Raw genomic sequence first — 27,617 nt, 5'->3', positions numbered from 1 at the left:
AACGCTTGGGCATTTCCCTATGCTGCGTTCATGTGTGTGAGAGGGATGAGAGGGGAGGAAGGAGTAGGGAGGAAGTAGGATGGTTAGAGGAGAATGGGAGGGGAAGAGAGGAGGAGAGGAGGAGAGAAAGAGGAGGGAAGTGGGGAAGGATTAGAGAGGGTGGACGCAGCCTGGGGGGAATGGGCAGGCGGTACCAATAGTTAGGAATTTAATTGTATTTTGTATGAATAAATGGAAAATAAAAACTTTTTAATATAAATAATAATAATAGTAGTAAAGTTGGAAGGAATCTTGGAGGTCATCTAGTCCAACTCCCTGCTCAGGTAGGAAACCCTACACCATTTCGGACAAATGGCTGTCCAGTCTCTTCTTAAAAACTTTCAGTGTTGGAGCATTTACTGCTTCTGGAGGCAGGCTGTTCCACTGATTAATTGTTCTCACTGTCAGGAAGTTTCTCCTTAGTTCTAGGTTGCTTCTCTCCTTGATTAGTTTCCACCTGCTGCTTCTTGTCCTGCCTTCAGGTGCTTTGGAAAATAGCTTGATTCCCTCTTCTTTATGGCAGCCCCTGAGATATTGGAATACTGTTATCATGTCTCCCCTTGTCCTTCTCTTCGTTAAACTAGACATACCCAATTCTAGCAACCGTTCCTTATATGTTTTAGCCTCCAGTCCCCTAATCATCTTTGTTGCTCTTCTCTGTACTCTTTCTAGAGTCTCAACATCTTTTTTACATCGTGGTGACCAAAACTGGATGCAGTATTCCAAGTGTGGCCTTACCAAGGCATTGTAGAGTGGCATTAATACTTCACGTGATCTTGATTCTATTCCTCTGTTAATTCAGCCTAGCACTGTGTTGGCCTTTTTGGCAGCTGCAGCACACTGCTGGCTCATATTTAGGTGATTGTCTACTAGGACTCCGAGGTCCCTCTCACAGTTACTACTATTGAGCATGGTGCCACCTATGCTGTACATGTGCATTTGGTTTTTCTTGCCTAAATGTAGAACCTTGCTTTTTTCACCATTGAATTTCATTTTGTTAGTTAGTGCCCAGTGTTCAAGTCTGTCCAGATTCTTCTGTATCTTAAGCCTGTCTTCTGGAGTGTTGGCTATTCCTGCCAGCTTGGTGTCGTCTGCAAATTTGATGAGTTCCCCATCTATCCCTTCGTCCCAATTGTTGATGAAGATGTTGAAGAGCGCTGGGCCCAGAACAGAGCCCTGGGGCACCCCACTACACACTTCCCTCCATGTAGATGCGGTTCCATTGAGGACCACTCGCTGAGTATGGCCGGTCAGCCAGCTACGGATCCATCTGGTGGTGATTCTGTCTACCCCACATTTTTCTATCTTATCAAGTAGTAGGTTGTGATCTACTTTATCAAATGCCTTACTGAAATCCAAGTAAATTATGTCCACAGCATTCCTCTGATCCACTAATTTTATCACTTGGTCAAAGAATGCAATAAGATTTGTCTGACATGATCTATTTTTGACAAACCCATGTTGGCTTTTAGTAATGACTTTGTTTGCCTCTAGGTGTTCATTGATTCGTTGTTTGATTATCTTTTCCAGGATCTTCCCAGGTATTGAGGTCAGGCTGATAGGTCTGTAATTTCCTGGATCCATTTTTTTTTTCCTTTTTTGAGGATGGGAACTACATCAGCTCTTTTCCAGGATCTTTGAAAAATATAGTTCAGTGGTTCCGATATCACATCTGCCAGTTCCTTAAGAACCTTGGGGTGTAATCCATCTGGTCCTGGCGATTTGAACTCATCTAGGCTGGACAGATGCTCACTTACCATTTTCTTGCCTATCTTAACTTGTGTTTCTATTTTGTTTTTTATGGCACTATTTTGATAGGATGGTCTGTTTTTTCCCTTTGTGTAAAGACAGATGCAAAAAACGAGTTAAATAGTTCTGCTTTCTCCCTGTTGCTTGTCACCTTCTTGCCACTTCCACCCACTAATGGACCAATCATTTCCTTCACTTTTTTCTTGTTTTTTACATGTTGAAAGAAGCTTTTTTTTGTTATTTTTGACTTTGGTCACAAGCCTTAGTTCATTTTGAGCCTTGGCTTTCTTCACTTCATCTTTGCAGGCTCGGGCTATTTGCTGATATTCTGACTTAGTTATGTTCCCCTCTTTCCACTTTCTATACTTGTCCTTTTTATCTTTCAATTTGTCAGAGAGTTCTTTATGCAGCCATGCTGGTTTCTTTTGAGAGTTGTTGTTTTTCCTCTTTGTTGGTATTGTGCTAGACTGTGCTTTTATTATCTCATTTTTCAATATTTCCCAAGCTTCTTCAGTTGTTTTCCCCTTGAGGATTCTCATCCATGGAATCCTTCCCAAGCCCTCTCTAAGTTTATTGAAATGAGCTCTCTTGAAGTCCAAGACTCTAGTTTGACTGTGTTCTATTGCTTGTGCTTCTATAATGTTGAATTCACTTCCTCCCAGGGTTCCTATGGCTTCAACACCTTCTATCATTTCATCTGTTAGTGAGAATTAGATCCAGAATGGCTAATCCCCTAGTTCCCTTCTCTAATTTTTGGGAGACAAAGTTGTCTGCTAGGTTTGCCAGGAACCTGTTTGATCTTCCACTTGGTGTGGAGTTTGTCTCCCAGCTGATGTCAGGATAGTTAAAATCTCCCATTACTATTGTGGTGTGCTTCTTACATACCTTAGTTAGCTGACTAGCAAAAAGTTCATCTATTTCCTCTGTTTGGTTGGGTGGTCTGTAGTATACACCTATGGCAATGTCATTCCCCCCCCCTTTTATATTGACCCAAATGCATTCAAGACAGTTTTTATCATTGTTGTGCTCTATTTCTGTAGAGATGTAGTTATTTCTTATATAGAGAGCACCTCCTCTTTTATTTGGTCTGTTTCTTTTAAATAATTTAAATCCCTCTAGCTGTGTGTTCCATGTGTGGGTTTCATCTCACCATGTTTCCGTAATGGCAACAATATCATATCTGCCCTCATTAACCTGAATTTCTAGTTCACTCTGTTTGCTGTTCATACTCTGTGCATTGATGTATAAACATTTGAGTCCTTTGTGAGTGGCCCTGTGTTTCCTTTCTACATAACCCGTGTGGTGCCTGAGTTCCCCTATTGTTTTACCACCTACTTGGTTAGTGCACTTTGTGTGGCACTCGCTATTAGAGGCTTCATTTTGCTTGATAGCAAGGTTGGTATTCTTGTCCACACACACATCTATGCTACATGCACTGATAGCCCTATAATTTTTAGATTGTTGGGGACAGGGTTGTTCTGTATCAATTAACTCCCTGTCCCCGCTGTTTAGTTTAAATTTCCCTCCAGAAAATCTGTGAATTTATTGCTGAGTAACTCAGTCCCTTTTTTTGATGGATGCAAACCATCTCTTTTGTACATCTTTTGATTGAACCAGCTACTGACATCGTGACTAATATATCCAAAGCCTTCCCCTTTACACCACTCCTTTAGCCACATATTGAATTGTGCTATGCGCTGGCCTTTTCCGTTTTGCTCCTTATACACTGGTAAAACTTCTGAGAAAGTAAGCCTACAGCCTATTCTGCTAAGTTCCTTCCCCAAGCTCTGGAAATCGTTCTGCACAGAGAGTATATCTTTTTAGGACAGATTTAGTGCCAAGATGTCCAGGCCCATAGTTTCTTGCCCAAACCGGATCGCCCACCTGGAGTCTCCTAGGTGCCCGTGGTTGTGACACCTGCAGCCTGTCCAGTTTGGTGATGAGGTGGTGACCCCAGCAGATTTCAGCAGGGCTCTTCCCTGTGGCTGTGCATGGAGTGGTGCGGTGTGCAAGAAGGAAATCTGCTAACATGTGATGCCATTTACTGTAAGTTAGTTTCTTGAGAGCGTCTTTTGGTGGTGCGCACCATTCTCTCTGCCAAGCCGTTGGAGGATGGGTGGAAGAGCCAAAGTTGCATGCCAGATCAGGTTGGCCTGAAGGAAAGCCTGGAACATCAAAAGATGTAAATTGAGACCCATTATCAGAAACCAGGACATCTAAAAGTCCATGTGATGCAAAAATTCCTCTCAATACCTGGATGGTCCTGGCAGTAGTAGTGGAGGAAACAGGAACAACATCTAGCCACTTGGAATGGGTATTAACAATAATCAGGAAGAATTGCCCCTGAAAGGGCCCAGCATAATCTATATGCACCCTAGACCATGGGGTTTGAGTTTCCTCCCACCTATGTACTGAGGCCTGAGACATTTCAGGCCGTGACTGTTGGCACAGCTGGCACCCATGCACCTGAGCCTCGATAGCTTCATTGAGCCTAGGCCACCAAAGATGGCTGCGTGCAAGCGTTTTCATCCTGATAATTCCAGGATGTCCCTCATGCAGAGAGATCAAGATTCTAGACCTCAGTGAGGCTGGGATAACTGCTACCCCAAACAGGTAACCCTTGAAAGTGGAAAACTCATGCTTCTTGTGCCAGAAGCTTTGGAACTCAGTATCTGGGCACTTGTAAGGCCATCCTGACAACACCCATGTCAGCACCCATGTCAGCGGGTAAGCATGTGATCAGTGGCAGTTTCTGCAGCCACATCCCTAGCACTGAGGGGAGATTCAGGCAACTCCTCAACGGAGAGAATATTGATGGCAGGAGCAGGGTCTGCTTCTACCTGTTTTAGAGGTAATCTGCTTAGGCCATCGGCATGGCCCATTTCTTTTCCATGTTTGTGAACTAAAGGAACATGGACCATCTCAGCATACGAAGAGAAATGATATGCGGTGTCTGTTTGTTGGTGGTAAAAAAAACCAGCAGAGGCTTATGGTCTGTATAGACCGTGAAGTGGCGGCCATATAAGAAATCATGGAATTTCTTTATGCCAGCCACTATGGCCAAGGCTTCTCTGTCAATCTGAACGTAATTCCCCTCTGCAGATGACAAGAGTCCTTGAGTAATAGGCCACAGGGACTTGTGTCTCATCAGCCTTCAGATGACAAAATACAGCTCCCACCCCATAAGGAGATGCATCGCATGCGATGCATACAGGCAATTGCTATTGAAATGTGCTAAAACAGCATTTGAAGTGAGGAAGGCCTTAACCTCATTGAAACTCCTATCATGGACTTTAGTCCACTCCATGGAGCCTGCTTGTCTAAGAGCCTATGTAACGGCTCTGCCACTGCAGCCTTATGTGGGAGAAATGCATGATAAAAATTTAAAAGCCCCAAGAAGGCTTGCAGCTCACTCTTGGACTTGAATAGCTTGTAGTTTAGCTTCAGCAGGGTGAATGCCTTGGGCATCAATCCTGAAACCTAAGAAGTCAGTGAAAATGACTCCTATCTTGCATTTATCCTTCTTTAGCTTAAGGCCTGTTTTTCGAAAATGAAGCAAGACAGCCCTTAACCTTTCTGTTAAATTTTGAGATGACTCCCCAGTGATGAGGAATAGGGACAGACCCCAGGAATACCTCGAAGTGTGCTCTCCATGACACTTTGGAATATGCCAGGGGCTACATTTACCCCAAATTGCATAATCTGGGCCTCTGCAGCTGCCTCATCAACAGGTAGCTGTTGATAAGCCTGTGCCAGGTCAAGCTTTGCAAAAATGCACCTTCCCTCGAGGGAGGCCAGGATGTGGCTTACAACAGGGACTGGATAAGCGTACTGTTGCAACGCCTTATTCAGTGTACACTTGTAGTCTGCACATATATGTATTTCCCCATTAGCCTTTAGAGGCGTTACTATGGGGGTTTCCCATGGACTAGAATCCACAGGTTCTAAAATACCTTGTTGGAGCAATTTGTCCAGCTCAGCATCTATTTTACCTTTGAGGGCAAAAGGTACCCTCCTAGGCTTGACCCCGATGGGTGTGATAGTTGGTCTAACCGTAGCACAATGGGGGGCCCCTTGTAGGATCCTAGCTCTGAACTAAACACATCTGCAAACTCCTTGCAGACTTCTGCCAGGCTCAATGTTTGCAAATGGTGCAGCCCAGTTACCTGGATTCCCAGAGCCTCGAACCAATCAAGTCCAATAAGACTCGTACATTCACCCCCAACTACCACCACATCTAGGGGACCTTCAAAATCCTTATGCTGTACTCTTAACACATACCACAGAATTCTGAAAATCAGTGAGTATTAGATTCGATGGCCTGAGCTTAACTCGAAGGCCACTGCTGCTACATATCCTTTTGAATGTGTTTGTAAGGACCCACCCCACTTTGCATCTTAAGAAGACAGAACTCTTGGATTAGTTCTTCCAACAGGCATGCTTTATTAAGAGAAAATGGTTGCAGGTGTTCTAAACAGGAGTTGGGGTCCAAGCTCTCCCCTTTAAGGTTTTAAGGGATTCCCCAGTAGCCCCACCCAATCACCCTCTTCTTCCAGCGACAGTCTCAGGCATTACACTCCCACTCCCTTTTCCTTACTGCCGGCTGATGGAGACTTCAGAGAGGAGTACATGAAAGGTAATAGCCCCATTGTTATGGTTAGTCCTTTTGATGATATCCACATCCAGTCCCTTTGAAGTGTACTGAAGGAAGTGAGGGCCATAAAGCCCCTTTGTTCACTCCCTTCCCTTCATCGTATGACAGAATCCAGAGAAGGCAGGAATGGGGTTTTCTATAGTTGATAACTAGAGATGAAATATAATTGGATTCTGACAGTGTTAATTGAAATAATTGAGAGAGTGGACCCAGTGTCCAACTCCATTGATAAGGGAACCCCTTGCAACCTTACGTTAGTGGAAAGTTTCTTCTTAAGGGGCTTGTGTGTCCCTGTCCTCAGAATACTCCTGCGCGATGTGCAGAAACTCATCCTAGGTTGGCTGGAGACCCTGGTACCTTTCAGAAGCAATTCTTCACGAGGTTGGACTTTCTGGCGACCCAAACAGACGGATGTGATGTGGCCTTGCCTGCCACACACCCTGAAAATGGCGGAGCAGAACCTGCAGTCAGCTCGCTTGTGGCGTCCTCCACCCGAAGCATTGAAGGGATGCTGGGGCCTTGTCCGGATGTCCCTTCTGCCTCCTTTCAGTTGGCTGGTGAAGTCTGTCCACCTCCTCTTCAGGATCCGCTTCTGATCCTTCTTGAGCATCCTCTTGATGGACGGTAGCTGTGTCTGGAGGGTTTCTGGTGAGCTACAAGGCCTTCACAGCCCTGCCTGCTGCTTCCTCAGCTGCCACGTAGCGCGTCTTGGAAGGAGACATCTTCTTTTGCAAAAATCTTCTGTTGTAAGTCTCTGCTCCTCAAACTGCATACGAAGCAATCTTGCAGCCTCTCTTCCAGATCCTTGAACTCACAAGGCCTGGCCACTTGCCTTAAGGCAGCCATAAAGTCCGCAGCAGATTCACCTGGCCTCTGGTCTCTCTGCTCAAATGCGTGCCTCCAACCAGTGATGGATAACTTTGGCTGGAAGTGCTCCTTCAACATCTTTTTCAAGTCAGTATATGTTACTGACTCTAGAGGTGCAGGGGCCACCAGATTTTCTGCAATGTCAATAGCTTCTTGTCTACAGGCACACAAAAGAGTTGCTGCCTTCAGGCCATCTTCTCTTATCTGATTTACTCTGAAGTAGTTCTCCACCCATGCTACCTAAGAATTCCATCTCTCTGGGTGAGAGACATCGAAATCAGACAAACAGCCAATCTTCGACATTGTAAACTTTACGATCTTCACCAATTGCTTCCTCTGCAAGCTGTTGTATGGGAAAGGGTCCTTTAGCTGAGCTCACCCCCAGCAATGCTGTACTGGCAGGCTGAGATGCTGATTCAGATGCCATTTTTCCCTTCGTCAGACTTCCTGGGTGAGTCCTTAAATCTTTTGTTTCAGCTTGCAAAGGATCCCACCTTCGTCCCCAGTGTTGAATCCTTAGTTCGCATGCGAATGATGAAGACACATGGTAACAGTTAACTACTCTTTATTCTCCTTCTCCAAGAACCGAGCAAAAAGCAAAAGGCACGCAGGCCTTTTTATATGGCCAGAAACCCGGATAGTGTCAACCAATAGGAACAGAGCGTTTTCGCGCCTTGCGCATGTGCACAAGGCTGTTGCTGCTCTACCTGAACCCGGGCAGCTTTTGGAATGCCCAGGGCCAATGCAACGTCCCGAGCCTGCTTTTGTTGTGGATTTAATCACACTATGAGTCTTATTTCACTTCCTGCTACTTTTTTATGTTATACTTTATAGTCATACTTTTAGTTACAGAAACAAAAAGATCTGATACTGTATTCTGTCAAAGTTGCTAACATTGGATGTTCTTACTCTGACAAAATATGCAGAACTGTGTGGTATTTTTCGAGTTAACTCAGAAGACGCTGGGAGGGGAGAAGGAAGAATGTATGAGTTGCAAACAGAAGAGAACCTTTGCCCTTCAAACTAATTGGAGAACGTGAATCATGAAAGCAAAATAAGGGAGGGAAAATGGTAGCAAAAATAACTGCTGGGGGTGTGTGGAGATTTCAGATCTTAGCATCCCCTCTTCATGCCATGCCGACATTTTGTCACATGAATAAAAATACTTTTTAGGAAAAACAATGCCTGGAAGTTCTTTGAAGTGTTTCATTAGTCGGAACCTTGACATTTGGGAACCTGAAAATATTATAGAAAATTTTATACAGATGCAATAAATAAATGAATACATACATACGAGGTAATCTTGCTATATACAAATGTCATGTGAATGTTCTACACATTTGTAAAACATTCTTCTGACACCCGGAAATCTACAGATTTTATCATTGGTAGCCACTAGGGCAGTGGTTCTCAACCTTTTTAATGCCGCGACCCCCAACCAGTCGTAAGTTGAGGATACTCAACTGGTGCAGCACCATTTGCAGAATGGGACTTTTGGCGGGCTCAGCAGGGCAGAGACAGCCTGGACAATTCCTATTGGCTTTTGAAAGCCAATAGAATTAGACTCTATTCAAGAGAGTCTATTCTATTGGCTTTCGAAAGCCAATAGAATAAGAGGGAGTAGCACAGCTAAGGAAAAGGGGGAAAAAATGACTTGGGAAACTATTTGGGTGAGAAATGTTAAATTTACACAAGCCCAGAATTTAAGGGAGAATTTTTATAAAATGTTTTATAGATGGCACCTTGATCCACAAAAAATGTCTCGCATGTATCCTGACTTACAGCCTAAATGTTGGAGATGCGGATGTTTGGATGCTACTTATTATCATAGTTGGTGGTCGTGTAAAAATATAAAAGCCTTTTGAATTAAGATATGGTGGAATATTCAAAGAATTTTTAGAAGGAGGGTAAAATTTACCCCACAATTGTTTTTGTTAGGTATCGTTATTGATTGTGATACTAAGGAGACTATATTGATGTTAAATTTAATTACAGCCGCAAGGTTGTTAATAGGGCAATATTGGAAGAAGGAATCTTTGCCTACTTTGCAAGAATGGTTTCTTAAAGTTTCTTATTTGGCGGAAATGGCAAAGATTTCGGCTTTTTTGAAGGATCAATCGCAAGAGAAGTATGTTGTGGTATGGAAAAAATGGATAGATTTTATACAATATAAGTTAGATATAAAAAATATTATCTAGTTTTTTAACAATTTATATTCAAAATGGAATATTTTGGGGTTTTTTTGTTTGTTTTGTTCTTCTTTTTTCCCTTTTTTCATTCTTTTCCTTTTTAAACATTTATCTATTGTATTCATGTTTTTATATATATATATATATTATTGTTAATCATTTTATAATTTTTCTAATTAATGTATTTAGATTTTTAATTAATGTTAGATTTATTTATGGTTTATATTTTTTTTTAAGATTTTTTGATGAAATTCTAATTAAGCCTATATCCAACTCTGGGAAGGTCGGGGGAGGGAATGGGAGGGTTGGGGAGGTTGGGGGGAAGATTGTTTTGTTTTTGTAAAATGTCAAAATTTAATAAAAATTATCTTTGAAAAAAAAAGAAAAGGGGGAAAAAATGGCGGACTGCGTTGTTTGGTGACCCCCGTGAAATGGTCGTTCGACCCCAAATGGGGTCCCGACCCACAGGTTGAGAACCACTGCACTAGGGCCATGAGTAATAGGAACCTTAGCCCAACACAATAGCATTTGCTCCAGATGGGAGAATGGCTATTCTGAAATGTTTTTAAACCTCAAGATAAGAATAACAATAAAAGGTGCATAACAATAATGTATTTAATAATATAACATTTAATAATAAACAGTACTCTAGATAAGTAAGATTAGTCTTCTTCATCTTCCTCTCCCTCTTCTGAACTTCTATAGATACAAAAGGAATAAAAGATGATGTTACAATGTGCTTTTAAAACTACACAGTCACTTTTACAAGAAAGAGAAAGGTTAGAAAGAGAAGCAAAAGGAAGACTTATAGAGACAAGACGTATAAAACAAAATAAAAACAAAAAAATAGATCAAGTTAAAAATGGGAGACGTAATTAAGCTCTTTTCTATAAATATTAATGGATTAAATATATCAAGAAAAAGAGTTTAGACATTTAACAATTTAAGGAAATTGGATGTAGATGTGATGTATCTTTAGGAAGTTTATATAAAATAGGATTATAGAAAATTACTAGAGAAAGTAAAATTTAGAAACATTATACACAATATTAGCATAAAACAAGAAAGGAGGAATTATTATATATGTCAAAGAAAAATAAAATTAAATAAATATACTTGAATGAAAAGGGGTGAATTTTAATGTTGGAAATAGTATTAGAGTAAAAACAGTATATGCACTAAATAATATGAGAATATTTGTATGATCACCATGCTTAGATGGAATTCCGGTCGAGTCTTATAAAAAATATGAGTGTTACTACAATGAATAATGTTGGATTCCTAGTAAGTAGTAGAATACGAAAGAAGGAAAATGTAAATAAGAAACAATGGGGCAATAAGGACAAATATTTCAAAGAAGAAAGAGGGGGGAAATGTAAAGAATAGAAGAGTACTGTTACAAACTGCTGTTAACAAAAAAGGATATATTACGTGTGTATGTGTGTAATGTTTGATGTGTTTTGTTTTGTTTTGTTGGTCTAAAATAATAATAAATAAATAAAAAACCACACAGTCTTCTAATCAGGCTGTTCAACCTTTGTCAAGCTATTATATTATAATAGATTGAGTATCCTTATTCTCAGCTGCTTCTAAAGTAATATCCATATATTGAAGTGCTGGGTTTTTTTTCTGAGAAGAGTAAGAATTTCAGTATTTCAGAGCTGTTGAATTTCTGCCATGCGGAGTAGTTACCATGCAGAAGAGAGCAACTGTACATAGGAACGATCAAAGGCCTGTCACAATTCTGCTTCTTGATAACTCCTGCTTGGCTTTTCCAACTCCCTAAGCAGTTAAAGGTAGGAAGATAATAGAAAATCACTACTCCTTTTTTGGATTTCATGTCAGAGCCAATGACTCTGCCAAAAAGAGCTTGAAAAGAATATTGAGGGGTTATGAAAAACTAGGCAGGATGGCAAGTGTTTGGAGTGCAAGGGGTGTTTCCAACCATATTTCCAACAGAAAATAGAATGGACATGTTGCTGTTAGCCCTCTGCTAAGAAACGAAGAGGGGCTCAGTAAGCATCCATAGAATCTTCTCAAAACAGCTACTTTTGGTCTGGCAGCATCACTTTCTATCTATGATAGGGATAGGGAGAGAGAGAAGTGAGGCCCTAAGGTGAGCAGCAAAACAAGCTTCCAGAGGCCTAGGGCTGGCCTTCCAACAAGATTGCAAGATACTAGCACTAGACCTCCCCATGGCCTTCCCCACCCTGAGGTAGCTTATGTGCATTTAACAAGCTGCATGTTTGCCCACACATTAAATTAGTGAATGCTTGGGCAAAAGGAGGGACTGATCTCATTAGATATATGAGATTCACTCCCACAAATTCTTGAGTTTTAAATGGAATGGGCAGGCTCCATTACATTCGTAACTTGTGGACTACCTGTATATATTTTAACATATGATCCCCTGAAATGAATATATTAAGAAAATCTGGAATGTCAGGTTTTCATGTGCAAATTCTTATACTCCCTTCCTGAATTGCAGTGTTGCTGGGCTAGATTTTTCAGAAAGGTCTTATGTTTTTTTCTGAGAAGATCTAGATCTGACAAATATAGGAGAACCACCTAAAATCATTGAAGCTTGAAGCTAATTTTTCATATCCACTAAATGTACTTTTGCTTGGTACATCCTGTATTCTAGCAAAGAAGCCACAGAAAGAAAATCTTCTAAGAAAAAAAAAACCTCCATTCCTCTTTATATTTTTATCCATTTTAATTATACAGTGCTCTAGCAGAGGGCTTTATTAATTTACCAAGCACTTCCATTTCTAAAAAGAGCCATTTGTCCATAGGCTTACTGTGAGTTTTCTGAATGTTCTTCAAAGAGTAAATATGGGATCCAATTTAAACACAAATGCAAAAGCAAAACTTGAAAAAGCCCCCAGTCTGTTAGATTCAGAGAGAAAGAAAAATGATAGGAAATTACATCCACGTGTATGCAACAGAAATATACAAAAAGAGGATCTGCTGCTTTTTGCAAAAGATGTTTGATACTCCAGAACTGGAAAAGATAAAAATTGCCTTTAAATAGTAGAACTGAAAATCTTTTGAAATAAAACTGTTGGAGTAAAGCATAAAAAGAATCACCTTCAACTAAGATAAATACAGATATTATGAAGGAAGTATGGAACTTTCTCCATCCACAACCCCTACATGAACTGAATTATAGTTCCCATCATTCTGGTCCTTAACCGAGGACATTAAGAGCTATGATCTAACTTCAAGAAAACAAAAATATTATCTTAGTTCCTTAATTTCTGTCACAAACTTTAAAGCCATCCATTTGATGTGGTCAAAAATGTTGTCTGCTCTTTCCTAAATTGCTAATCTTTTACTACAAAGGTGGCTTTTGCACTTTTCTAGTTTTTTCCCTTCCTTTTCCTATCTCCTACTAGAACTTCTTTCCACTCTTGCACAATGAAATAAACAGCTTATGAGATATTTTACACATTTGGTATCCTATAAATGTGTATCAGCAGATGCATTCTGAACCACTTCAAAAATTCTTAAATAGAAATAATTCTGATTTGCACACTGCAGCTACTTACGTTTTCTTTGAAGTGCCTTCTTCTTCTGTTTCTGAAGTCTGATAAAAAATTAAAAGCAGAATTTAAGCATTGCTCTGACAGCAGCTGAATATTTCTTCATTCCCTGGCAAGCTTGGCCAAGTCATTTATTTGTTTATTTATTTGATATAATTGCCATCTGTCTTGTTTCAAAGCGATCCTGGGATACTTACAGCATTGAAAGCATTAAAACCATTTAAGATAAATATTTCTAAGATGATAAAAATGGTTATAATCAAACACAAAGTTAATAAAGGAAAGATAACTAAAAGATAAAAGTCGGGAAGAGAAGGAGCAGGATGTACAGTGGGAGAGATATGGGGCTCTCCAGCATGATTGGATGGAGAACCCATGGATGGGTTGTCTTAATCTATCTGCTCCAATTAGACTAAGTCTGAAATTTAGTACCGCCCCCTCTGTGCCAACTGCACCCCAGTTTTAGACTTAGTCTCTTTGCTCTAAGACGCGTTTTTTCTTCGCTCCTGGAGCAGAAGACTGTGTATTTCCCCTTTTTCTTATTCTGTTAGCCTAGCTCTAACTACTCATTTTTCATTATTTAATTGATTTCATTAATTAATTTCATAATATAAAGAAGATTTCCAGCGAGTGGAATCATCCTCAGCTGACTGCCTGGCCGGGCTGACAGGCTGGGCATCCATAGACCCATTTTTTTCCTCTCCTCTTCTGAGAGCTTCCTTGAATTGCTGCTAACAGAGCCAAGCTCTAGTCTGACTTTTACAAGTGACTGCAGCTCTGGAAGCTCCGAAACTTCACCGAGGCCTGAAGGCCTTATCGGGCCTAGGCCAATCTCAGCGCCTCCCAGCTGACCATCCAAACACCCTCCGCTGCGTTAGGAGCCCAGGCGATTCTCTGGAACGAGGGCTCATCGCAGCTTAGGCCTCAGGCCTCACAGGCCTTCCTTCCAACGGCCGTTTTTGGCACGCAGAGCTGCGGCCGCCATTTTGAATCACCTCCCGGTGGCTATTTTGAGACTTACAGAGGCCCAGACTGCCTGCAGGAACATTCCAGAAGGCAGTTTCTGACAATTTGAGGCAGAGGCCTCTAAAATTGACGAACCTTTCACAGGCAGATCGGATTGGGGAGGGCAAGCTCGTTCCAGAAGGACGCACTGCCTACCAACCCCCCATTGCCCACCCCCCTCACCGGGCCGGATCATCTCTGCTGGGCTCCCTTAGTAAGTTACAACACTGAGGGGGGCATTTTTGCTGAGGTTGAGCCCAAAGCAGATTCATCATGGCAGAAAAGTCTACCAACGAGCCGGCCAAGAGGAAACATACTACTGAGGCAAGTGGAAAGAATAATTCCAAGTGAGCCAAGTCAAGCAGGGAAACCACTAATCCACAGAGGGCAGCCTCCCCAGGTCAGACAGACACAACGGGAAGGTCCATTTTTGAACCCCTTTCCTCACATTGTGCCTCAGCCCCAGGGGCCTGGTCTCCCCCAGGGGAATTTCCCAACCAGAACCAGCTGCAAGAGCAGCTCCAGGGACAGGCTTGACTAGCCAGGATACCCTTAATTTGGGCCCTCAGGCCACATTCATCCCCACTGCAGCAGGGCTTCGCCCTCCTGAGAACCAGACTCTAAATCCGGACTACCTTCAGTCCAGGATAGCCCAGACTGTGGCTCAATTCATGGCTTCCAATGCCCAACAGCCACCCCCACAATCCATGTATCATTCCCAATCTCCAGATATCATGGATGAACCTTCATCAGATCTAGAATCAACAGGGGCTGAACCATTGGGCCTGATTATGTCAGAGGACGAAGGTATCACTTCATCTAACCCCACCCCTCCTGTCGGTCTCTTTGACCATTCACTTTTTAATTCCCTGCTAATCAAGGCCTGCACAACTGCAAACCTCCCTCAAGAGCAGGAGACCCCACCTACAACATCCAAGGGTCCCCACGCCATAGGGGAGGAGCCACAGCAGAGATGGTCCTTCTCCTGGACTCTGCTAGCCCAAATTCCTTGGCTGGCGGGGCCTGCAGCTTGTCTCCTCTGCTGGCTGGGTGGGGTCGGCTAGCCACAATGGGGTGAGATTGTTCCTCAAGTAAACTGGATCTATGCCATGCAGGTCTTTAAGGGTAATAACTAACACTCTGAATTGCATCCGCAAGTAAACCAGCAACCAGTGCAGCTCACAGAGCAGTGATATAACATGGGTCTCTCTAGAGGCCCCAAGAACTGCATGGGTTGCAGTAGCCCTTACATCAGTTGATGCTTGCATGTAAGCTTGCTTTTTCTATGGATTCTCCATGCACTGGATCTATCATTTCAGTCCTTTCATTTCAAATACTACTGCCTTTAGACTAGCTTTTCTTTGTCTCTCCAACAGCAGCCATTGAGGATTTTATGAACGGGACATCAGCAAAAAGATGCTCTTTAATCTCACGGTGTGGTCTCTTCTGTTGGGCTTGGAGGAAAGTCAACTTCACATTTAAGCCTTCTTATCCAAGCCCCAGTCAAGTTGGAACATACTTTGCAGGTAAATGAATTTGTGGCAGAAGAGGACAATCCTCTTTTGTGCACAGCATCAAAAGGCACTTCTCCCATTCTCCATTGTGCCAGCAAGCAAAGAAATTTTGTAGTGTCATTAACTCAATTTCCTTACAGCTAAAGAGAGTGAGAGTGAGAGGATTTTTGCATCAGCTAGGAACTCTTATTTGGGTTAGTGAAATAGGACTGTCTGAAAAAAAATGCAGATTTTTGCCTTATATTTTCAACCAGATTAGCAAGTGCTAGTACTAGGAGGCATCCTCTGCTTCTTAGTTCTGCTTCCCCCAATAAGAATTTAACTCAGAATGCTCTTAGAATCTGAAATATGTTCAGCTACTAAAAATGAACCCTTTATTTTTTTGCATTTTACACTACTACAGTACAAGACAAATTAGGATATTAACATTCTGTAGGCAGTGTATTTTATATTTAGTTTGTATATGCAAAGAGTTTTGGGTGTGTAGTTAAAGATAGAATATAATAGAGCTGGAAGGGACCTTGGTGGTCTTCTAGTCCAGCCCCCTGCTCAAGCAGCAGAACCTATATTATCTCAGACAAAAAAACCTCTTAAAAAACCTCCAGTGATAGAGCACCCATGATTTCTGAAGGCAAGCTGTTTCATTGGTTAATTGTCCTCACTGTTAAGAAGTTTCTCCTTAATTCCAGGTTGCTTCTCTCTTTGATCAGTTTCCAGCCATTGTTTCTTGTCCTGCCCTCTGATGCTTTGGAGAATAAATTGACCCCCTCTTCTTTATGGCAGTCCCTCAAATACTGGAATACTGCTATTATGTCACCCCTATTACTTCCTTTTTTTAGCCAAACCGAAATCCTGCAGCCATTCTTCATATATTTTAATCTCTAGACCTTTGTTCATTTTAGTTGCTCTTCTCTGAATTTTTTCCAAAGTTTCAACATCTTTTTTGTAGTATGGTGACCAAAATTGATTGCAGTATTCCAGGTGTGGTCTTACTAGGGTTTTATAATGTGGTACTAATACTTTGCGTAATCTTGATTCTATGCCTCTGTTTATATAACCCAGGATTGTGTTAGCTTTTTTGGCTGCAGCTGCATACTGCTGGCTCATATTCAAGTGATCATCCACTAGGACTCCAAGGCCCCTCTCACAGTTACTGTTTTTGAGCTAGGTCTTGCCTAATCTTAATTTTGGAAAGATATTGTGCAATGGTTCTGAGATAACATCTGCCAGCTCCTTCAGAACTCTGGGATGCAATCTGTTGGGTCCCAGTGATTTATATTCTTTGAGGTCAGATAGGTGTTCTCTAACCATTTTCTTGCTTATTTTAATTTTTATTTTTAGATCGTCTTTTACAGTAGTTTTTTTGGTATGTTGGGCTATAATTTCTTTTTGTTAATTTTAATAACAATGAAACTGCAGTAGTAATAGTTTATATTAGATGTTGTTTTAAAGAAATGCTACTCACTCTGTCTTCGGAGGAGTTTCGCTGATGGGAGTCTCTTTTTCAGATCTGACAAAGAACAGACAAACATTTTAGCAGAACAGAAGTTAAAAAGAACTCTGGTGCAGTTAAGATTGTCTTCTTCCAAGGAAATATCTTGGAAGAAAAAAGTTCTAAGTTAAAGAACAGCCTTGACAGACTGTACTATTCACTCAGTGTTTGGAAAAATTTCACTCATGGGAGACTCTTTTTCAGACCTGACAAAGAGCAGAAAGACATTTTAACAGAGCAGAAGTTAAAAAGAAGTCTGCTGCAGCTAAGCTTGTCTCCTTTCCAGGATGGGAAGGATGATGGCTCATTTGTTTTCAAATTTCTTAAAATGGAAGGAAGTTTTAACCTAGTTTTTCTCAATCTCAGCATCTTTAAGATATTAATCTTAAGCATGGCTGGCTAGGAAATTCTGGGAGTTGAAACCCAGACATCTTAAAGGCCCCGTGACTGAGAAATCCTGCTAAAGACAAATTGTCCTCTGGAACATGGCTACCATGAGCTCCAATCTATTGCAGAATTTTTTTTTCTCCTGGACAAATTAAACAAAATATTGCTCCATCCCAATTTGCTTGCCTTTAGATACTGCTAGCAATTTCGAGAGACCTCTCTTTGTCTAGCAACTATGAAGCACAACCATTTTATATAAATATGATTTATAAATTCAATAGCAATTGCACAAAAACTTACATACAATACTTTACAACTCTCTCTAAGTGGTTTATAGAGTCAATATATTCCCCCAACAATCTGAGTCCTCATTTTACCAACATCGGCATGATGAAGGCTGAGTCAATCTTGAGACAGGCTCAAGTCAGGCAGTAAGCAGTGAGTTAGCCTGCAATACTACATTCTAACCACTGCGCCACTGTGGGCTCTTTCATAAATTCAATGAATTAGAATCTAAGGGTGGATCAACCTTCAATTAAATAAATAAGATCCCACATGTATAACTCTACAGCTACTCACAATTTCTTTGAGCTGGCCTTTTTAATAGGCTCCGGAGCTGGAGCTGGAGCTGGAGCCGGAGCCGGAGCTGGAGCCGGAGCTGGAGGTTCAGATGGAGCCTTGGCTGGAGGTTCAGCAGCTGCTGGTGCTGGTGGTGGCATTAGCTCCCTAGGAAGACAAAATAGAAACAGAGATTAATCCAAGTTTAAATGGGTTAATAAATATCAAAGTTGTGATCTTTTGTTTCCTTGTGTGAACCCAGCATTTCACATTTTCTCTAAAGGAAGCAACAATCGTATAGTTGCTAGTTCGCTTTGTTGCAAAACCCAGGTGTTGCCTGCATATTAGAGAATGCTTGTGTGTACCCAGGGCCTTATCTTCATTGCATCTCAAGTCCAACTTTCCCAAAATGCCTAAGCAGACTCTTGATTCTTTTTTTCAAGCTTTTAATTCTTATATACATTTACCGTAAATGCCGGCGTATAAGATGACTTCCGCGAACGCTGAAATCGGCGCCAAAGACAGGGGTTGTCTTATACGCCGAGTCGTCTTATACGCCGGAAATACTGGTAGTTTCCGGCGTATAAGACAACGTTCTAGGAATGCGGCCCGGCTATAAAGACGGAGGTCATCTTATACGCCAGGGCGCCTTGTACGCCGGCATTTACGGTATTTCTTTTATGTATTCTCATTGCTTCAGCTTGTTAATTCATAGCTGAAAGTAGGAATTAAAGGATAACTGGGTTAAACTGTTGGACCAGGTGTGGGGAGACCCAAGTTCAAATCTCCACAAATGTCATGGAGTCCTCTGATTTGGAGCCAGTCACTTCCTGGGATAAACTTATCTCACAGGATTGTTGCTGTTGGGATAAAATGAGGGGGATTCTCCTATATGCTACCTTGAGTTCACAGAAAAAATTGGTAAAACACATGTCTAACAAATAAAAAGAAAAACAAATATTTCTCTAGCATTGGTACCAGAAGCTGATTAGTTGAAAAATAGTCATGTCTCTTCTATATTTCGAGAGACTGTTAACAATTCTAAAGGAGAAGATGCAATAAAATAAACTAATTTTGGCCCATATGAAATCTGTATTTGTCACTGAACAAAATAGGGTCTTTTTTGTTTTGTTTTATTGAAAAGTTTTATACAAGTTTTAAACAATATCCCCCCTAAAATAACCCCCTCCCTTCCTCCCTCCCCCCCTCACTTCCCAGAGCTGGTTACAGGGTTACAAATAAACAAGCAAATTCTAAATAAACTTATCCAACTATACAAATAATAAAATCAATAATATACTTTAACTCAAATACAAAACAGGAAAGAAAAAAATTAACAATATAAGCATTTCCAAATTAAAAACTGTAAATAATTCATAATCTGCATAATGCATTTTAAACCCATATCATAACCCATATTTACTCTACATATAATTTATCCATCTCCACCTCGCTGAGGTGTATATTTTTTTTAAACAACCATTCGTCCATAATAAACACAAAATTTTCCCTCCAATATAACCTAACCAACAAACTTACGTTGGATAAAATTGGCTCTTTCCCAAAAAAAAGAGAAAGTGAAAATAATTCTTTAAAATTAAAGTCCAAATAAATCTAAAAAGTAAAGATTCCCCGATCAGCTTTGTCCGCTTTTTTTAAAAATAACTCATCAGTTCTCTTTAATCGCAGAGGTGGGAGCGGTGTCTTGCTTTGTCCCGAATGACAAGGAACAAAGACAGCTGAGAAGCGGAGATTCCCTGAACTCCGTGGGAGCACTCTTTTCGCCCCCCCAAAAAACTTTTTGGGGGGTTTCAGAGGCTCTACCACTATTCAGGGTAAAACTCCCCTCCTTCCTTTAGCCCAGGAAGGAGGTTTTAAACCGTGGAACAGCTGATATCTGCTGTCCTCGGCGGTTTTAACGCTATCTCAGAAGGACGGCTAAAAAAATAGCCGCCATTCACATCGCTACACCACCGGAAGTCGGATTTCATTATTAACAAACTAAAAACCATGGCCTTTTTTGTCTAGCTTAAATCTTTTCTTCATTTGTTAATATGTAAACCATTCTTCATTTGTTAATATGTAAATTCTTCTCTAGACTTGAGGATGGGGTCTCCAGAATTGAAAGATACCATTTTACCATACATCCACTAGTCCAGCTTCACCACCATTTTTTTTTTTAAAAAAAGTTTCTTGGGGGACACCCATAGGAGCAATTTTGTAAAAACCTTGTTTTATATTTATTCCAAACTCTTAATATGGCGCGTCTAATAAAATGATTATTAAAATCAACATTAAGGTTTGAATGACATGAGTATTAATGGTATGATAAAGTCAAATATAAAGGATTTCTATTGCAGTTCCTTTAGGACTGATGCTGAACCTGAAAGCTTCTACTCGTTAAAGGCACATCTGTTCACACATCATATTGATGTTCACTCCTGGAACTGGTTGGACTTGTCCCTGCGGTTTTCTTGGAAAGATTTCAGAAGTGGTTTGCCATTCCCTCCTTCCCAGAGAGTGACTGATCCAAGGTCACCCAATTGGCATAAGGTGAGACTAGAACTCACCATCTCCTGGTTTCTCTCCTGGTGCCTAAAACACGGCATCAAACTGGATCTCTATCAATTGTAGCTGTTTCTAAAATGTTAATTTAATTTTATCCTCACTTTTGGATTGCTAAAATATGAGGAAAATATAGTTACATTTGAAAAATAAAACACTGTATTGCAGGTCATAAGCCCCTATATACATAGTATAAAATACCTAATATATTCAAAATTTAAAACATTCAATGAAGTACCATAACTGTTCTTACAATACCTTTAACTCTGCTCAGTTAATTCAATTATGTTGGAAGGAACTCTTCTAATAATTTTATTTCAACAAAAATGCAGAAGAATTGCTGTGGTGCTTGAAATTTTAAACAGGTAAACAATATTAGTAAAGTAATCTCCCTTTAATTCTTTGTCAGTAAATATAAATTTAACACACAAATATTAGTAACTGTTTTGTAGCACATGTAGTTACTTACAGTTTTTCCACAGGAATAAGCTCAGGGATTTTTGGAGGTCTGATAAGTAAAGAAGAGCAGAAATTACAGAGTTTGTTGTAGAACAATAAGGTGTAATTTTTTTTTTTGCAACTTGTATGGTTAGTTTTAATGTACAGTTTTTGTATAAGAAGGTTGTAAACAAACTTATTTTCAGAACAATATTACATACATTTCCTCTGCCTATGTTCAGAGAAAACAGCCACAGCCAGAAAAGCAAATTAGTATCCCCAGCAAACTATAGAAACAGTGTATGAATAGAACAACCAAATTTTGCAGTCTGCAAAGGCAACATCTACAGTTTCACACATTATTAATTCTTGCAGTATTGTTGTGGTTTTTTTCGATGGAAGAAAAAGTTCTATAGAATGCCACACTTTTACCTCTATTCAGTTTATTTGCAAAGAAAAGCAACTAAGATGATTAAAGGCCTGGAGAGTAAAACATATGAAGAACTATTGCAGAATTTGAGAATGGAAGAAGAGAAAAGAAGGACTAGGGGGGACATGATAGCAGTATTCCAGTATTTGAGAGGCTGCCATAAGAGGAGGAGGTCAATTTATTTTCCAAAGCACCAGAAGGCAAGACAAAGAAATAATGGATGGAAACTAATCAAGGAGAGAAGTAACCTGGAATTAAGGAGAAACTTCCTAACAGTAAGGACAATTAACCAGTGGAACAGCTTGCCTTCAGACGTTGTGGGTTTTTAAGAAGAGACTGGTCAGCCACTTGTCTGAAATGATATAGGGTCTCCTGCTTGAGCAGGGGACTGGACTAGAAGACTTCCAATATCCCTTCCAGCTCTATTCTGTTCTGTTCTGTTCCACTCCGTTCCGTTCCGCTCTGCTCCATTCCATTTCACTCCGCTCCGCCCCGCCCCGCCCCGCCCCACCCCACCCCACCCCACCATACCATATTATATTATATTATATTATATTATATTATATTATATTATATTATATTATATTATATTATATTATATTATATTCTTCTCAACATTTGCCTGGCTGCTCATAATTCTGGGTGGCTCATAACAATGAAACCAATAACTATAAGACCCTAAAATGAAAACAAAAATCCGTCTTCTCAGTCATCCCATTGGGATGTACCACCATCAGCTTCAGACCTTCTTTCTTCCATCCCTGCACCCAGGTAAAAACTCAGGTATTGACAGCCTTCCAAAAGGCTAAAAGACTGAGGGCTTGCTGAATCATTTGGGGAAGAGTATTCCATAAGGTAGGCACAGCCACAGGAAACAGCACACTTCCAAGCTCCCACTAGAGGGCAAGACTTCAGGGAAGGGACCTGAAACATACCTACCCCATCTGATCTGGTAGGATGGGCAGATACTGTCAGGAGAAGTGATCCCACAAATATCCTGGTCCCTGCCATGTAGGGATTTAAAAGTGACAACCAGCACCTTGAATTACACCCAGAAGGAAGCTGGGGGACAGCACACCTCCTACCACAGAAGTGTAACAAGGGCAAACACAGGAACACCCAATACTGCACGTGCCACTGTTTTTGGACCAGTGCCTTCAAGGGCACTTGAAGTGATCTTCAAGGACAGCCCCATGTAAAGTGCATTGCAGTAATATAAATTTGAACAAATCCAAATTTGTCCCAAGAATTTTGTAATGAAAAAAATAAAGATGTCCTCTAACTTACAAAATGGGACTATTCCCTCTATAATTTTACTTTGGCCATGTCATGCAGGGGAATTCACTGGAGAAAGCAAAGGTATTTGGAAGAGTTAGTGGTAAAAGGAAGTCAGGTCATCAAAGAACATGTGGCTGGACACCATTAAATCTGACATTAGCCAGAGCAGACAAAAACTCAAAGAAGTTATTGCAAGATCAGAAGATATGGAGAGGGTTGGCCCATAGAATCACCAAGAGTTGGACATGACTGAATGCATCATCACCATCATCATCATATTTTTTTTTCAGTTTCTTTCTTGAAATATGTGCCAAAGGGAAAAAGAAAAGAAAAGGGAAAGGAAAGGAGAGGAGAGGGGAGGGGAGGGGAGGGGAAGGGAAGGGAGGGGAAGGGAAGGGAAGGGAAGGGAAGAGAAGAGAAGAGAAGAGAAGAGAAGAGAAGAGAAGAAACAATACCTTGCACTAGCCCAATTGTATATGTTTTCCTCTTCTGAGGACTCTTCATCATGTAATTTATCAATCATATCTTTTTTCCTTATTTCCTCCAGAGGTTGATACATATCTTTAAACCAAAGAGGCTTTTCAAATGACGATGCTGACGTCTGAGCATGAGGAAAGGATGTTTAAAATGATCATAAAGCTTCAAAGATTTTAATTTACATGTTGCATTATCATTTTATTTGTATCTCAAATTCCAATTTGTGGAATGGAGGTTCTTCCTGAAGGAATATGTGACTAGCAAATTAGAGCAAACTTAATTGTGAACTCCTAATTAGGTCACCAGTTTTAGCTCCCTCTTTATCTATGACAGGGAATCCTGGAACATATTTTGTACTTCTGCCAATTAGTGTTAGTAGCCAGTAACCTTAGTAGTTAGTAGCTATAATTAAAAAAAGTTCTCCAGTCCTAGTATTCCTAAATTTTACAAGTGGTGTTGGGCTTAATATATGTCATTTAATTTGGGTTTAGTTATGATTTATGAGCTGAATGCATGCTTTAATGTTGTTTGGGAATGAGGCTTTTATCAATTCATCTGGTTGATACAAATATACTTGCAGTATACAAAACCTCTACAAGCCATGTTTGTTAATATTGTTATATTTAATAAGTCACAACTGGTTGTAGCAAAACTTTTCTTCTGAAAAGATCCCATAGGAATAATAGACAAAATACATAAAACTGTACAACATGGTTTGTGTACTTGACTCAATACACTTCACACATTAAGTTATAAACAAGCCATATTTTCCCTTCAATTTTTTGTGAATCCAGCCATTGTGATTTATTCCAGAAATACTTTTCTGGTCATCCACAGTTTGGCACAATGTGGGAACTACAGTATGTCATAAAAATGTCTACCAAAAAGGTTCAAAATACTGCTTTTTTCTAAATACTATAGCATATATTTGGACATTTCAAGTTGTCAGTCATCTGGAAATCACAGGTATAGGACAGGCTGGGATCAAGACCATTGGCTATTACAACTGTCTTTTTCTCCCTCTACACAGAGCAGCCAGAGTGGTTCTGAATTACTTCTATATGGGCAGAAGACCAGGGTGCCTCCTATTCCTGAAGACAACGGATTGGCTTACAGGATCCAGAAGAAATGGAGACAAGTGAGGGAAACTGGCAAATTCAGGAGGAATGACTGGGAAACTGCCATCTTTATCCACACTAGTGTCAACATGGAGTGATGGCTTAGATGACTTTAAAATTCAATGGGTGACTTTAAAACAGGAACAGTTACATTTAGAGAGTACAACAGATGGCTCTAGACATCAGTTGCCAAGTAAAAGCCAACCTATGTTAAACACTGCAACCCAATCCTAAAGTATATGTACTCAGAACTAAGCCTTGTTGAGTTTAATACACTCCCAAAATGACAGGATTATTTATTTATTTATTTAAACAAATTTATGTAACTATCTGATTCACACATAAGTATTCCAGGCAGCTTGCAAAATCTGCAAAAAATCCACCATCCAGTCATACTATTATTATTTTATTATTATTATGGATCATCGCACAGTCAGCCAGATGTTCAGACTGGATTTGGCATTTTGTCTACCTATCGAGTCCTTACCCAGGACCTGGGATAGGCAGATGTGAATGTTTGATGGTATTACAGGTATCGTCGCAGGATGGAAGCAGTTCCTAGTAAGGCTGCCTTTTGCAATTGACTAATAGCGAATTTGCCAATGCCAATGGTGTTCAAGTTGTGCTCCAGTTGTTTTGGGATTGCACCCAAGGAGTCTATTACTATTGGTACTACCCTTGCTAGCTTTTGCCACAGTCTTTCTATTTCTATTTGTAGGTCTTTGTATTTTTTTATCTTCTCCAGTTATTATTATTATTGTTGTTGTTGTTGTTGTTGTTGTTAATTGCGAAGTCGTGTCCGACCCATCGCGACCCCATGGACAACGTTCCTCCAGGTCTTCCTGTCCTCTACCATCTTCATAATAATAATAATTATTATTAAATTATTATTAAATTCAGGCTTGCCTAAGCCACATCTATAATACTTGTGGGGCCATGTTGTTCAGATCCAATAACTAAGTAGCAGATCAACAATGGTCGCTTCTGCATTTACACACCTGTTTTTCAAGTGTACCCCTCTCCATTCTATCCAGAAGTGTCCTTAAACAAACAATTAAAAAGAAAAATGGTGAGATCCTAGCCTGAATAAAACCCTTTTGACAATATTCAAACAAAACGTGGCATACATTTCTGTATTGGAAGATTACACAAACTCTTATCATTTATATGAAAGATGTATACCCTGTTTCCCTAAAATAAGCCTCAGTTAAGATCATCAGCCAGACAGACGCATTTAGTACCATATTTTCTCCAAAATAAGATCTAAGTGGAAAATGAGCCCTAATGCTTCTTTTGGAGCAAAAATTAATATAAGACCCGATCTTATTTTCGGGGAAACATGGTATATATTTCTCTTTCTCAAAATGGACTCAAAAGGCCTTTTCAGTCACAAGACACTTCTGTGCACGTAGAAGCAGTGTGCAGGTAATAGAAAGCTTAATTGCCTCTTATGCTGAAACACACACTGGCAATTGTCTCCCAAGTTTTAAGAGTGCATGTTGCAGGTAACCATGTATTTCTTTGGGGATTTTTGGCTTTGTTAGCATGCACGCTTACCTTGGCAATCTCAAGTTTAGCATTAGTTCAGCACTAAAAATAGTTTAAAGTTGCCAAGAGGAGAGGGGGACATATAAGACCAGTTGGGGAATGTAGCAGGAAGCCAATGCTATACATACAAATTCAGCCAGCAAAAACACAGATTATTCAGCCATATTCTCAGTGTTTTCATAAAGAGGATTTTTCAGAGTAGAGAGTTGCAAATAACTAAGTATCTCCAGGCAAAAGTTACCATTTATCCAGAGGAGTCCCTTCCATTCCTTTGGCAGTTTGATGGGAATGGCTCTGTTTAATCCAAAAAGACAGATGTGGTTATGAGGGATAAATGTAAAAATTTTTCACAGTGAGGAAAAAGAATCAATGACTGGCACAGAGAGCAATGTTTTTTTCTTTGTTTCTTAATGAGAAACTCTTCCTTTTCTCCATCTTCTAGAGATGGTTTTGATAAAGCTTATAAAAAGGTCTTATGGACCTTTTTGATAAAGCTTATAAAAAGGTCTTATGGACCAAATCAAGCCTACCAGCCAGATGTTCCCTATCAGAACTGGAGGTGGAAAGAATCCCACTCAATACACCCATTTGGTTATCTCTATTTGACCCCCCTCACCAATAATTTTTCAAAAATCAATGCCACCCTTTTTTGTGATGTTGCTATATCATTGCCACATCTGCTGTGGCTCTTTGAGGCTGAATATATAATATTAAATCCTGGCTGCAGTAATGTGGTTTCCCTGAGTCAGTGTTTAAGGAAATGTTAGCTCTGGGGGACATCCAGTTAGGCATCGCGGTGTGACTGGCACAGGAAGATGGGGTTCCATCTTCCACATTCAATTTCGCCCTGCTGGGGACCCTAAAAGAGTCAAAAGTCACCCTGGAGAGGTGATGAAGAAGAAGAGGAGCCTCGTCAATTGTGGAGGGACAGCCCTTCTGCTGGATCTGAGGAAGTCCTCCAAACCGGTAGGGGAAAGACTGGCTATATTTTTATGGCCAGTCAGAAGCTCCTGACAACCGAAGATAAGCACTAACTAGCAATTTTTGAGCAATGTGGATGGAACTGGGTGAGATTTTATCCTCTTTTTATGACCTTAATACTACTTTCCTGGAAAAAAGAATGCCCAAAGCAAGAATCCTCCCTGATGAGAGAGGGAAGAGAAGTTTTTGCCCCGCTCCATCAGGAAAAGAAAAGTGGCAAATTAATTGCTTTGGAGAAAAAATAGAGAAAACTACAATTTCGGTTTGGAATTAATACAGATATAAAGCTTTGAAATTTGGGGACTAAATACCTTTGAGACTTTTTTTTAGAAAAGATATTTAAAAGTCTGCAAAATAGGCTTGGATTTGGAAACCTGGAAAGTGGTGTCAATGACATCTAGTGCCAAATCATGGCATTACAATTTATTATGCTTAAAGGAAACTTGGCTTGAAGACCAGACTTAGATAAGACTCTGTTGTTCCTGAAAACTTTCACTTTTGCAGACTGCATCTGGGAAAAGGAAAAAAAAACCTCTTGGGCTGTTTATCTGTGTTGGACTATAAAGACTACATACAAAAATAAAATGGGTGTTTCATACTTGGCCTCAAATGATAAAAAAAACATCTTTAACGCTTGTCTCCGAAGCCCCCAGCTTGATATACCAACAAGAAAATGTTAATGAATCTCAGAAAGAAATTCTTTCTATTTGAAATCAATCCAACAGACAATTGTTTCATTTCATGATGAGACTAAAAATAATGAAAATGAGATAAAAGAACAAT

General features: G+C 40.2%; 2 protein-coding genes across 2 annotated transcripts; both read right to left on the bottom strand.

Annotated features, from left to right (window-relative positions):
• Positions 1-9,894: 9,894 nt before the first annotated feature.
• On the bottom strand, positions 9,895-18,495 carry LOC120314174 (putative uncharacterized protein DDB_G0290521). Its single transcript, XM_039356987.1, has 5 exons — positions 18,021-18,495; positions 17,216-17,260; positions 17,028-17,072; positions 13,050-13,087; positions 9,895-10,197 (listed from the first exon to the last, which is right to left on the bottom strand). The coding sequence occupies exons 1-5, from the start codon at positions 18,158-18,160 to the stop codon at positions 10,064-10,066; spliced, it is 402 nt and encodes a 133-aa protein (XP_039212921.1). The 5' UTR covers positions 18,161-18,495; the 3' UTR covers positions 9,895-10,063.
• A 2,033-nt stretch (positions 18,496-20,528) lies between these two features.
• Positions 20,529-26,820, bottom strand: LOC120314175 (leucine-rich repeat-containing protein 37A2-like). Its single transcript, XM_039356988.1, has 4 exons — positions 26,095-26,820; positions 25,304-25,346; positions 23,166-23,311; positions 20,529-21,072 (listed from the first exon to the last, which is right to left on the bottom strand). Exons 1-4 carry the CDS (start codon positions 26,118-26,120, stop codon positions 21,030-21,032), a joined length of 258 nt encoding a protein of 85 aa, XP_039212922.1. The 5' UTR covers positions 26,121-26,820; the 3' UTR covers positions 20,529-21,029.
• Between the last annotated feature and the right edge of the window lie 797 nt (positions 26,821-27,617).

Source organism: Crotalus tigris, unplaced genomic scaffold, assembly GCF_016545835.1.
Source record: "Crotalus tigris isolate CLP2741 ecotype Arizona unplaced genomic scaffold, ASM1654583v1 scf7180000018857.85890, whole genome shotgun sequence".
Classification (NCBI taxonomy): Eukaryota; Metazoa; Chordata; class Lepidosauria; order Squamata; family Viperidae; genus Crotalus; species Crotalus tigris.
This window is presented reverse-complemented; position numbering and strand designations above follow the sequence as displayed.

Coding starts and splice junctions, on each gene's coding strand:
- LOC120314175 (XM_039356988.1), bottom strand. CDS start 26,120: ATGGAAGGGACTCCTCTGGATAAATG. Junction 23,312..25,303: donor GGGGTACACTTGAAAAACAG/GTGTGTAAATGC, acceptor CCTCATGCTCAG/ACGTCAGCATCGTCATTTGA. Junction 21,073..23,165: donor TACAATTGGGCTAGTGCAAG/GTATTGTTTCTT, acceptor TTTACTTATCAG/ACCTCCAAAAATCCCTGAGC.
- LOC120314174 (XM_039356987.1), bottom strand. CDS start 18,160: ATGCCACCACCAGCACCAGCAGCTGCTGAACCTCCAGCCAAGGCTCCA. Junction 17,261..18,020: donor AAGGCCAGCTCAAAGAAATT/GTGAGTAGCTGT, acceptor GCTCTTTGTCAG/GTCTGAAAAAGAGTCTCCCA. Junction 10,198..13,049: donor GAAGGCACTTCAAAGAAAAC/GTAAGTAGCTGC, acceptor TTGTATCTATAG/AAGTTCAGAAGAGGGAGAGG.